The sequence below is a fragment of the Cherax quadricarinatus genome, chromosome 62 (genome assembly GCF_038502225.1).
Source record: "Cherax quadricarinatus isolate ZL_2023a chromosome 62, ASM3850222v1, whole genome shotgun sequence".
Taxonomy (NCBI): domain Eukaryota; kingdom Metazoa; phylum Arthropoda; class Malacostraca; order Decapoda; family Parastacidae; genus Cherax; species Cherax quadricarinatus.
The window spans coordinates 19557160-19569733 of NC_091353.1; the positions used below are offsets into that span (position 1 = coordinate 19557160).

The 12574-nt window shown below is 40.5% G+C and overlaps 1 protein-coding gene across 1 annotated transcript in view; it reads left to right on the forward strand.

Annotated features, from left to right (window-relative positions):
* LOC128702475 (serine/threonine-protein kinase Nek8-like) overlaps positions 1–12574 on the forward strand; it is a 138276-nt gene that overhangs the window by 58639 nt on the left and 67063 nt on the right. The window contains exon 8 of the mRNA XM_070098523.1: positions 1146–1267. Coding sequence (XP_069954624.1) covers positions 1146–1267 — 122 coding nt within the window. The remainder of the gene's footprint in view (positions 1–1145; positions 1268–12574) is intronic.

The following is a 12574-nucleotide window of genomic DNA, read 5'->3' on the forward strand; positions in this document are numbered from 1 at the left end:
GTAATGTTGTGTTGTGTCACTGTCTCAGTAATGTTATGACGTGTCACTGTCTCAGTAATGTTATGTTGTGTCACTGTCTCAGTAATGTTATGTTGTGTCACTGTCTCAGTAATGTTATGACGTGTCACTGTCTCAGCAATGTTATGTTGTGTCACTGTCTCAGTAATTTTATGTGTCACTGTCTCAGTAATGTTGTGTCACTGTCTCAGTAATGTTATGTTGTGCCACTGTCTCAGGAATGTTATGTTGTGTCACTGTCTCAGTAATGTTGTGTCACTGTCTCAATAATGTTATGTTGTGTCACTGTCTCAGTAATGTTATGTTGTGTCACTGTCTCAGTAATGTTATGTGTCACTGTCTCAGTAATGTTATGTTGTGTCACTGTCTCAGTAATGTTGTGTCACTGTCTCAATAATGTTATGTTGTGTCACTGTCTCAGTAATGTTATGTTGTGTCACTGTCTCAGTAATGTTATGTGTCACTGTCTCAGTAATGTTATGTTGTGTCACTGTCTCAGTAATGTTATGTTGTGTCACTGTCTCAGTAATGTTATGACGTGTCACTGTCTCAGTAATGTTATGTTGTGTCACTGTCTCAGTAATGTTATGTTGTGTCACTGTCTCAGTAATGTTATGACGTGTCACTGTCTCAGCAATGTTATGTTGTGTCACTGTCTCAGTAATTTTATGTGTCACTGTCTCAGTAATGTTGTGTCACTGTCTCAGGTAGTAACGCCATGTCACTGTCTCAAATAGTAACGTCATGTAACTGTCTCAGGCAGTAACCTCTTGTCACTGTCTCAGGTAGTAACGTCATGTCACTGTGTCAGGTAGTAACGACATGTCACTGTCTCACGTAGTAACGTCATGACAGTGTCTCAGGTAGTGCCGTCATGTCACTGTCTCAGGTAGTAACGTCATATCACTCTCGCAGATAGTAACGTATTGCCATTGTCTCAGTAACGTCATATCACTGTCTCCGGTAGTAATGTCATTTCACTGTCTCAGATAGTAACGTCATATCACTGTCTGAAGTAGTTACGTCATGTCCCTCTCTCAGTAACGTCATGTCACTCTCTCAGTAACGTCATGTCACTGTCTCAGTAACGTCATGTCACACTCAGTAACATTATGTCACTGTCTCAGGTGGTAGCAGAGAGACTGCCAGAGTTGCTGATACAGTTCGACTGCGAGGGTCTGAGTGCAGAAGAGATGGACGAGGAGTTAAAACGATCCATCGAGGCTGCCAGACAGAATCAAGCCTCCAGGTACACACACTCAACCTTCATAGTGTATTACCATATTGCTTATACAGAAATATTAATAATACTTATAATAATATTTAAATACAACCCTTCTTTCTCGTGTATTTATCTAACCATTATTTTAGTTACTATACTTGGCAGATAGTTCCCTTTGTGGGCTACTGTGTTTTTGACTCAGTACTCTCCTGCGTCCTTTATAAATGTAAAATGATCTAATATAAACGTATTACTTCTAGCTGAGCTTTCGTCAGGCTAAGTTAGATAACGTTTGCTTAGGTTACGTAAGGTTAGGATAGGTTAGCTTTGGTAAGGTTACGTTAGGTTAGCTTAGGTTTGATTAGGTTAGGTTAGATTAGGTTAGGTTAGGTTTGGTGAGGTTAAGTTAGGTTAGGTTTGGTTTGGTTTGGTTAGGTTTGGTTAGGTTACCTTAGGTTGCGTTAGGTTATAATTAGGTTAGCTTTGGTTAGGTTAGGTTTGGTTAGGTTAGGTTTGGTTAGGTTTGGTTAGGTTAGGTTTGGTTAGGTTAGGTTTGGTTAGATTTGGTAAGGTTTGGTTAGGTTAGGTTAGGTTTGGTTAGGTTAGGTTAGTTTAGGTTTGGTTAGGTTTGGTATGGTTATGTTAGGTTTGGTTAGGTTAGGTTTGGTTAGGTTAGGTTTGGTTAGATTTGGTAAGGTTTGGTTAGGTTAGGTTAGGTTTGGTTAGGTTAGGTTAGTTTAGGTTTGGTTAGGTTTGGTATGGTTATGTTAGGTTTGGTTTGGTTAGGTTTAGTTAGGTTAGGTTTGGTTAGGTTAGGTTACGTTAGGTTTTGTTAGGTTAGGTTTGGTTTGGTTAGGTTTGGTTAGGTTAGGTTTGGTTAGGTTAGGTTTGGTTAGGTTAGTTTAGGTTTGGTTTGGTTAGGTTAAGTTAGCTTAGGTTTGGTTAGGTTAGGTTAGGTTTTGTTCTCTATAAGGATTACAATGCTGAGTTTACAGAAATTTGGTTATTGTGTGGTTTACATGTAGTAAAATAGTTATTACAGAGTGTACCACTAGAACGCTTAGCATGGCTAGGCATTTCGGGCAGACTTAGTTTTATTCTTAATTGTAAAATATTACAAATTATGAGGTAAGTTGGTATTATGGCTAAGTTACTAAATACTAGTTTGTGAGTTTAGCAATGTGAATGCTTTTGTTTTGGCACAGTACATAGTTTCAGTATTGGAGTATCACAGGATTCATTATTTTAAGATTGAGATTAATATTTCTGTTTATGGTCAAATGAGTGAGTGAGTGTAAGTGTGAACCACCAGGTGGTATTCGTGTAGTTAGTTGACGGGGTGTATCAGGGAGATAAGATGTTTTCTAATGGTAGTTTTGAAGGTGATGAATGTGTCTGCAGTTCTAGAGTTTTCAGGTAGGGTATTCCAGATTTTAGGGCCTTTGACATACATTGAATTTTTGTAAAGGTTTAGTCGGACACGGGGAATGTCGTAGAGATGTTTGTGTCTTGTGTTATGCCTGTGGGTTCTGTCACAACTATCAAGAAAGCGTTTTAGGTCAAGGTTGATATTAGAGTTTAAGGCCCTGTAGATGTAGATTGCACAGTAGTAAGTGTGGATGTACTGAACAGGGAGTAAGTTTAGGTCTATGAAGAGTGGGGGAGTGTGTTGCCAGGGATGGGATTTAGTGATTATTCTTACTGCAGCTTTTTGTTGGGTTATTATTGGCTTTAGGTGTGTTGCTGCAGTTGATCCCCAAGCACAAATAGCATAGGTGAGGTATGGATAAATAAGTGAGTGGTATAGTGTGAGAAGGGCATTTTGCGGCACGTAGTATCGTATCTTGGAGAGGATCCCAACCGTTTTGGATACTTTTTTGGTTATATGCTGGATATGGGTGCTGAAATTCAGGTTGTTGTCAAGGTATAAGCCTAGGAATTTGCCCCCATTATTTCTGGTAATTAGAGTGTTGTCAGTCTTAATGTTAATTTGTGCATCTCCTGCTCTGCTACCAAACATAATATAGTAGGTTTTGTCAGTGTTAAGCGTAAGTTTATTGGCTGTCATCCAAGTCGATATTTTGATCAGCTCCTCATTCACAATGGTGTTGAGGGTGGCAAGATTAGGGTGAGAGATGACATAAGTCGTGTCGTCAGCAAAGAGAATGGGTTTCAGGTGTTGGGAAACGTTTGGAAGGTCATTGATGTATATGAGGAAGAGCAGGGGATCAAGGACACTTCCCTGCGGAACTCCAGTATCAAGTGGCCGTGTTGCTGATGCTGTGTCTTTAATGGTGACATACTGATACCTATTAGTAATGTAAGATCTGAAATAAGCAAGCGCATGGCCTCTTATACCGTAATGATCAAGTTTGTGGAGTAGGATGTCGTGGTCTACTGTGTCAAAAGCTTTTCTTAGGTCAATAAAAATTCCTTTTGGATATTCCTTATTTTCCAATGCTGTGTAAAGCAGACCTAGCATTTTTATGATTGCATCATTAGTGCTTTTATTTTTCCTGAATCCAAATTGGCAGGGGTTGAGTATGTTTTGAGCCGTTATAAATGAATACAGTCTCCTGTGCACTAGTTTCTCAAAGATTTTGGATAGCAATGGTAAGTTAGATATTGGCCTATAGTTGCTTAAGTCTGTAGGGTCACCACCTTTATGTATTGGTGTAACCCTTGCCATCTTGAGTAGTTTCGGGAAGGTGCTAGTCTCTAGTGACTTGTTAAAAAGTAATGAAATAGCATGCGAAAGGACATGGACCGCTCGCTTGTACAGTAATGGTGGGACATGAGACAGATTCCCCGAGTTATTTTTAAGTGACTTTATAATCTCGGTGTTTGGTTAGATTTGGTTAGGTTAGGATAGGTTTTGTTTGGTCACATTAGTTTAGGTTAGGTTTGGTTAGGTTAGGTTAGGTTAGGTTAGGTTTGGTTAGGTTGGGTTAGGTTTGGTTTGGTTTGGTTAGATTTGGTTAGGTTTGGTTAGGTTAGATTTTTTTAGGTTTGGTTAGGTTTGGTTTGCTTACGTTAGGTTAGGTTAGGTTTGGTTAGGTTTGGTTAAGTGAGGGTTGGTTAGGTTAGGTTTGGTTAGGTTAGGTTTGGTTAATTTAGGTTTGGTTAGGTTAGGTTTTTTTAAGTTAGGTTTGGTTAGGTTAGGTTTGGTTTGGTTAGGTTTGGTTTGGTTAGGTTTGGTTTGGTTAGGTTAGGTTAGATTAGATTAGGTTAGGTCAGGTTTGGTGAGGTTAGGTTAGATTAGGTTAGATTAGGTTTGGTGAGGTAAGGTTAGGTTTGGTTTGGTTTGGTTAGGTTTGGTTAGGTTATGTTAGGTTATAATTAGGTTAGCTTTGGTTAGGTTAGGTTTGGTTAGGTTAGGTTTGGTTAGGTTAGGTTTGGTTAGGTTTGGTTAGGTTTGGTTTGGTTAGGTTAGGTTTGGTTAAGTTTGGCAAGGTTTGGTTAGGTTAGGTTTGGTTAGGTTAGTTTAGGTTTGGTTAGGTTAGGTTTGGTATGGTTACGTTAGGTTTGGTTTGGTTAGGTTTAGTTAGGTTAGGTTTGGTTAGGTTAGGTTAAATTAGGTTTTGTTAGGTTTGGTTTTGTTTGGTTAGGTTAGGTTAGGTTTGGTTTGGTTAGGTTAGATTAGGTTTTGTTTGGTTAGGTTAGCTTAGGTTAGGTTTGATTAGGTTAGGTTAGGTTTGGTTAGGTTTGGTTAGGGTTGGTTAGGTTTGGTTAGATTTAGTTAGCTTAGGTTAGGTTTGGTTAGGTTATGTTAGGTTAGGTTTGGTTAGGTTGGGTTTGGTTAGGTTAGGTTTTTTTTAGGTTAGGTTTGGTTTGGTTAGGTTTGGTTTGGTTAGGTTAGGTTAGGTTTGGTTAGGTTTGGTTAGGTGAGGTTTGGTTAGGTTAGGTTTGGTTAGGTTAGGTTTGGTTAGGTTAGGTTTTTTAGGTTAGGTTAGGTTAGGTTTTTTAGGTTAGGTTTGGTTAGATTAGGTTTGGTTAGGTTAGGTTTGGTTAAGTTTGGTTTGGTTAAGTTAGGTTTGGTTAGGTGAGGTTTGGTTAGGGTTGGTTTGGTTAGGTTTGGTTAGGTTAGGTTTGGTTAGGTTAGGTTTGGTTTGGTTAGGTTAGGTTAAGTTAGGTTAGGTTAGGGTAAGTTAGGTTAGGTTAGGGTTGGTTAGGTTTGGTTAGGTTAGGTTGCGTTTGGTTAGGATAGGTTTGAGTAGGTTAGTTTTGGTTAGGTTAGGTTAGGTTTGGGTAGGTTAAGTTTGGTATGGTTAGGTTTGGTTAGGTTAGGTTAGGTTTGGTTAGGCTAGGTTTGGTTAGGTTAGTTTAGGTTTGGTTTGGTTAGGTTAGGTTAGGTTTGGTTAGGTTAGGTTAGGTTTGGTTTGGTTAAGTTAGATTTGTTTAGCTTAGGTTAGGTTTGGTTAGGTTAGGTTTCATTTGGTTAGATTTGGTTAGGGTAAGTTAGGTTAGGTTAGGATTGGTTAGGTTTGGTTAGGTTAGGTTACTTTTGGTTAGGATAAGTTTGAGTAGGTTATTTTTGGTTAAGTTTGGTTAGGTTAGGTTTGGTATGGTTAGGTTTGGTTAGGTTAGGTTTGGTTAGGTTTGGTTAGGTTAGATTGGTTTAGGTTTAGTTTGGTTAGGTTAGGTTTGGTTAGGTTTGGTTTGGTTAGGTTTGGTTAAGTTAGGTTTGGTTAGGTTAGGTTAGGTTAGGTTTGGTTAGGTATTACAACCCAGGATTCCAAATGGCCTGTTATCCCGGTTGTAATGGGAGCAAAATAAACAGCAGAAAAAGTTTAGACTTATATTATCCTTCACCAATTTAGAACAGCAATATGTACACTATGTACAGTGATAAGTATAGTGCACTCCACGGTAAGCAAGGCAGAAATAGAAGCCACAAGATACCAGACCGTGCTTCAACCAGCTCTAGAATGGGAATGACAAGGGCAGACAGGAGAGCGGTACCCACATAACCTCTGCGATTCCCAAAACCATCTTCTTATTGGCTAGAACCTGGTCACTAGTTGAACGACGGGGCCCCACCATCAACTCTTAGCAACCTGGTTCACTGGTTGGGGGAGATAGCCTGTAAATGAGGGTGTGTACATGCGCCGAATAAAGGTTATGTACTCTTTGCATGCCACACCCCCACCCCGAGAAGGCTCAGGATTAGGCTGCCGCCATGGCACAAAATAATGGGACTGCCTTTCCTCTCCACCATCCAACTCTTAGATAGAGCTCAGATTTTCTCGTGACCAAAAGCCAAACCCTAAACTTAGAGTGAGACAGCAGTCAGACAGGCTAGCATAGGTCCAAGATACAGGCGGACGGTAGCCCGCATCCCCTCACTAAAAAAAAAACCCACACCAGGAGATAAAAAAAAAAGCGTGAAAAGGGGTTACCACAAATAACATCCTAACCTAAATAAAAGTATTAGACTCTAGATAAAGAGTCTGCCAACATATTTTCTTTGCCGGCAATATATTTAATGGAAATATTATAGAGCTGCAGCCTTAGCATCCAGCTCATAAGCCTTGTGTTGTGGTTCTTCATGGCTTGGAGATATACTAAAGGATTGTGATCACTGTAGAGTGTGACCACCTGCGATGTCTGGCCCACATAAACATCGAAATGCTCCAAAGCCAGTACAAGCACGAGGGTTTCTTTTTCAATGGTAGAGTAAGCCCTCTGATGTGGCTGGAACTTGGCTGAAAAGTATGCTACAGGCTGCAACTCCTTGTTCCCGATTTGTAATAGTACTGCCCCAACCCCAGACTCACAAGCATCAACCTGTAATGAAAAACTTTTGGAGAAGTCTGGAGACAAGAGAATGGGTGCAGTACACAATAATCTTTTTGCTTTATTAAAAGCAGTGTTACAGTCTGAGGTCCAATTAAAGGGAACTTCGTGACTGGTAAGAGAGGTAAGAGGGGCTACAATATCTGAGAAATTCTTAGAGAATCTTCTGTAAAATCCTGTCATGCCTAGGAAACGTTGAAGAGATTTCCTATCATGAGGAACTGGATAATCTTTAATAGCAAAAACTTAAGCAAGTTTAGGTGCAACTTTACCACTACCTAGTTCATGGCCTAGAAAAGTGATAGTGGCCTGGCCAAAGGAAGATTTAGATAAATTAACTGTTAAATGGGAACTCTGAAAGGTCTCAAAAAGAGCCTTAAGTCTAAGTAGGTGTTGATCCCAAGTATCAGACACCACAACAATATCATCTAGGTACGCTGCCGTGCCTTCAAGTCCTTTAATAGCCTGATGAATAAGTTTCTGGAATGAAGAGGGGGAATTTTTCATTCCGAAGGGGGTAACTGTGTATTGATAATGACCTCCTGGAATTACGAAGGCAGAGATTTCCTTCTCCTTATCTGTCAAAGGTACCTGATAGTAGCCTTTAAGGAGATCTAACTTGGACACAAAAGTAGCCTTACCCACAAAGTCAATTACGTCATCCAGACGAGGAAGAGGGTAAGCATCTGTAATTGTGACCTCGTTCACCTTACGGTAGTCTGTACACATACGAAACCCTCCATCAGCCTTCTTCACAAGGATGCACGGTGAAGCCCATGGACTAGATGACTCCTCCACTAAACCATGCTTTAACAAACATTCTACTTCCTGCTGAAGTAGCCTTTGCTTTTCAGGATTAGCTCTGTAGGGGGAGAGTTTAATTGGTTTAGAGTTTCCCACATCTACATCATGATAACCTAACGTACATTTTTTCGGCACATCCGAAAAAATATTAGGATATGACTGTAGAAGCTCCATTAAATTTGTTGCTTGAGTTTCAGATAATCCTTCCATTAAAGGGCTAGGATCCTTGAGGAGGACAGAATTTGAAAGTTTAATATTAATTTCAGAGATAGAGTGCAAAGAATCAGAGTTGTCCTCAGAGGTAGAGGACAGAGTCATTACTGGGACTTTATCTGGTGTATGAAAAGCCTTTAATTGATTAATGTGGTAAGTTTTAGTTTTTGAGGTCTTATCAATGGGAGCTACCACATAATTTACATCAGATAATCTACTTACAATCTGCATAGGTCCCGTAAATCTAGCTTTCAAGGTGTGGCCAGGTATAGGTTCCTGCACCAACACCTTGTCTCCTGGATGGAAGGAGCGGAATTGTGCACTTCTGTCATACCTCTGTTTCATCTTACTTTGAGCTGTCTTTAGGTTAGCCTTGGCTAACTGATGTGCCACCTGCAACCTTGAAGACGGGTTGTAGAGTGTTGAGCTAAAGTCTTCTCCCATCCATCCTTCTTTGAGCACCCGAAGAGGACCTCGTACATTGTGCCCAAAGATCAGCTCAAACGGACTATACCCTGTAGACTCTTGCACCGTCTCTCGGACTGAGAACAGCAACAAAGGTAGTGATTCATCCCAGTCTGTAGGGAAGTGCATGCAAAAACTTCTCATCATTGTTTTTAATGTCTGGTAGAATCTTTCCAAGGCACCTTGGGACTGAGGATGATAGGCAGTGGATAAGTTGTGGATTATCCCTAACCTAGTTAATACTTCCCTAAATGCTTTGACAGTGAAATTAGTACCATGATCACTTGGAATAGTTTTAGGAATGCCAAAACAAGAAATGAATTTGGTTAAAGCTTTGAGAATAGCTTTAGTATTAATACTACGCATGGGAATTCCTTCAGGGTATCTGGTTACTTTATCCATAATCGTAAATAAATATTGATTTCCAGACTTTGACCTAGGTAGTGGACCTACACAATCTATAATTAAATCTGCAAAAGGTTCTCCATCAGCAGGTATAGGTTGGAGAGGTGCAGGTTTAATGGAATGTCCAGGTTTCCCTACTTTCTGACATTCTTGGCAACACCTAATATGATTCTTCACATCTTTCTTTAATTTTGGCCAATAAAATTCTTTTGTGATTCTATACAAGGTTTTTGTAATTCCTAAGTGACCTCCTAATGACGTATTATGAGCTATATTTAATATTTGAGGTCTATACTTTGTTGGAACTACTAACCTGTTAAACAATTGCCGGTCCTCTATCTCCTTACCAGTCTCAGTGTAGATCAAATAATTGTTTTTAACTTCATACTTGACCGGATGACCCAAAGAGGATTTACCCATGGCTGCCTCAAAAGCGAATTTTAAAGAAGGGTCCTTTCGTTGTTCCTCCCGGAAGGACAGTCCCTCGGGCATGGAAACAGAGACATCTGGCAATCCTGCAACCTGGGAATAGGAAGGCTTGATCGGGGTCTGTTCACATGATTTACGAGGCTCCGGCCGGTGTGCCTCATAAAACAACGTGGCTATTCCGAGATCGGAGTCGTCCAAGGATAGGTCAACATTCCCTCCAGACAACCGTTGGGATGTTTCCCGAGTTATGGCCAACACCGGAGAAGAATTAATCATTATAGGTTCAGGACACGAACTAACAGTAGTAATGTTATTTATTATTTTTTTTATCACACTGGCCGATTCCCACCAAGGCAGGGTGGCCCGAAAAAGAAAAACTTTCACCATCATTCACTCCATCACTGTCTTGCCAGAAGGGTGCTTTACACTACAGTTTTTAAACTGCAACATTAACACCCCTCCTTCAGAGTGCAGGCACTGTACTTCCCATCTCCAGGGCTCAAGTCCGGCCTGCCGGTTTCCCTGAACCCCTTCATAAATGTTACTTTGCTCACACTCCAACAGCACATCAAGTATTAAAAACCATTTGTCTCCATTCACTCCTATCAAATACGCTCATGCCTGCCTGCTGGAAGTCCAATCCCCTCGCACACAAAACCTCCTTTACCCCCTCTCTCCAACCTTTCCTAGGCCGACCCCTACCCCACCTTCCTTCCACTACAGACTGATACACTCTTGAAGTCATTCTGTTTCGCTCCATTCTCTCTACATGTCCGAACCACCTCAACAACCCTTCCTCTGCCCTCTGGACAACAGTTTTGGTAATGCCGCACCTACTCCTAACTTCCAAACTACGAATTCTCTGCATTATATTCACACCACACATTGCCCTCAGACATGACATCTCCACTGCCTCCAGCCTTCTCGTCGCTGCAACATTCATCACCCATGCTTCACACCCATATAAGAGCGTTGGTAAAACTATACTCTCATACATTCCCCTCTTTGCCTCCAAGGACAAAGTTCTTTGTCTCCACAGACTCCTAAGTGCACCACTCACTCTTTTCCCCTCATCAATTCTATGATTCACCTCATCTTTCATAGACCCATCCGCTGACACGTCCACTCCCAAATATCTGAATACATTCACCTCCTCCATACTCTCTCCCTCCAATCTGATATTCAATCTTTCATCACCTAATCTTTTTGTTATCCTCATAACCTTACTCTTTCCTGTATTCACCTTTAATTTTCTTCTTTTGCACACCCTACCAAATTCATCCACCAATCTCTGCAACTTCTCTTCAGAATCTCCCAAGAGCACAGTGTCATCACCAAAGAGCAGCTGTGACAGCTCCCACTTTGTGTGTGATTCTTTATCTTTTAACTCCACGCCTCTTGCCAAGACCCTCGCATTTACTTCTCTTACAACCCCATCTATAAATATATTAAACAACCACGGTGACATCACACATCCTTGTCTAAGGCCTACTTTTACTGGGAAATAATTTCCCTCTTTCCTACATACTCTAACTTGAGCCTCACTATCCTCGTAAAAACTCTTCACTGCTTTCACTAACCTACCTCCTACACCATACACTTGCAACATCTGCCACATTGCCCCCCTATCCACCCTGTCATACGCCTTTTCCAAATCCATAAATGCCACAAAGACCTCTTTAGCCTTATCTAAATACTGTTCACTTATATGTTTCACTGTAAACACCTGGTCCACACATCCCCTACCTTTCCTAAAGGCTCCTTGTTCATCTGCTATCCTATTCTCCATCTTACTCTTAATTCTTTCAATAATAACTCTACCATACACTTTACCAGGTATACTCAGCAGACTTATCCCCCTATAATTTTTGCACTCTCTTTTATCCCCGTTGCCTTTATACAAAGGAACTATGCATGCTCTCTGCCAATCCCTAGGTACCTTACCCTCTTCCACACATTTATTAAATAATTGCACCAACCACTCCAAAACTATATCCCCACCTGCTTTTAACATTTCTATCTTTATCCCATCAATCCCGGCTGCCTTACCCCCTTTCATTTTACCTACTGCCTCACGAACTTCCCCCACACTCACAACTGGCTCTTCCTCACTCCTACAAGATATTATTCCTCCTTGTCCTATACACGAAATCACAGCTTCCCTATCTTCATCAACATTTAACAATTCCTCAAAATAGTCCCTCCATCTTCCCAATACCTCTAACTCTCCATTTAATAACTCTCCTCTCCTATTTTTAACTGACAAATCCATTTGTTCTCTAGGCTTTCTTAACTTGTTAATCTCCAAAACTTTTTCTTATTTTCAACAAAATTTGTTGATAACATCTCACCCACTCTCTCATTTGCTCTCTTTTTACATTGCTTCACCACTCTCTTAACCTCTCTCTTTTTCTCCATACACTCTTCCCTCCTTGCATCACTTCTACTTTGTAAAAACTTCTCATATGCTAACTTTTTCTCCCTTACTACTCTCTTTACATCATCCACCAATCGCTCCTCTTCCCTCCCGCACCCACTTTCCTGTAACCACAAACTTCTGCTGAACACTCTAACACTACATTTTTAAACCTACCCCATACCTCTTCGACCCCATTGCCTATGCTCTCATTAGCCCATCTATCCTCCTATAGCTGTTTATATCTTACCCTAACTGCCTCCTCTTTTAGTTTATAAACCTTCACCTCTCTTTTCCCTGATGCTTCTATTCTCCTTGTATCCCATCTACCTTTTACTCTCAGTGTAGCTACAACTAGAAAGTGATCTGATATATCTGTGGCCCCTCTATAAACATGTACATCCTGAAGTCTACTCAACAGTCTTTTATCTACCAATACATAATCCAACAAACTACTGTCATTTCGCCCTACATCATATCTTGTATACTTATTTATCCTCTTTTTCTTAAAATATGTATTACCTATAACTAAACCCCTTTCTATACAAAGTTCAATCAAAGGGCTCCCATTATCATTTACACCTGGCACCCCAAACTTACCTACCACACCCTCTCTAAAAGTTTCTCCTACTTTAGCATTCAGGTCCCCAACCACAATTACTCTTTCACTTGGTTCAAAGGTTCCTATACATTCACTTAACACTTATTACCCAGTAATAACATGGCATCTTTCATGGGAAATCCTTTTGAGACACCTGCAGTGAAGTACCCAGTGTAATATTTGCATGGACATAAATTTTATGCAA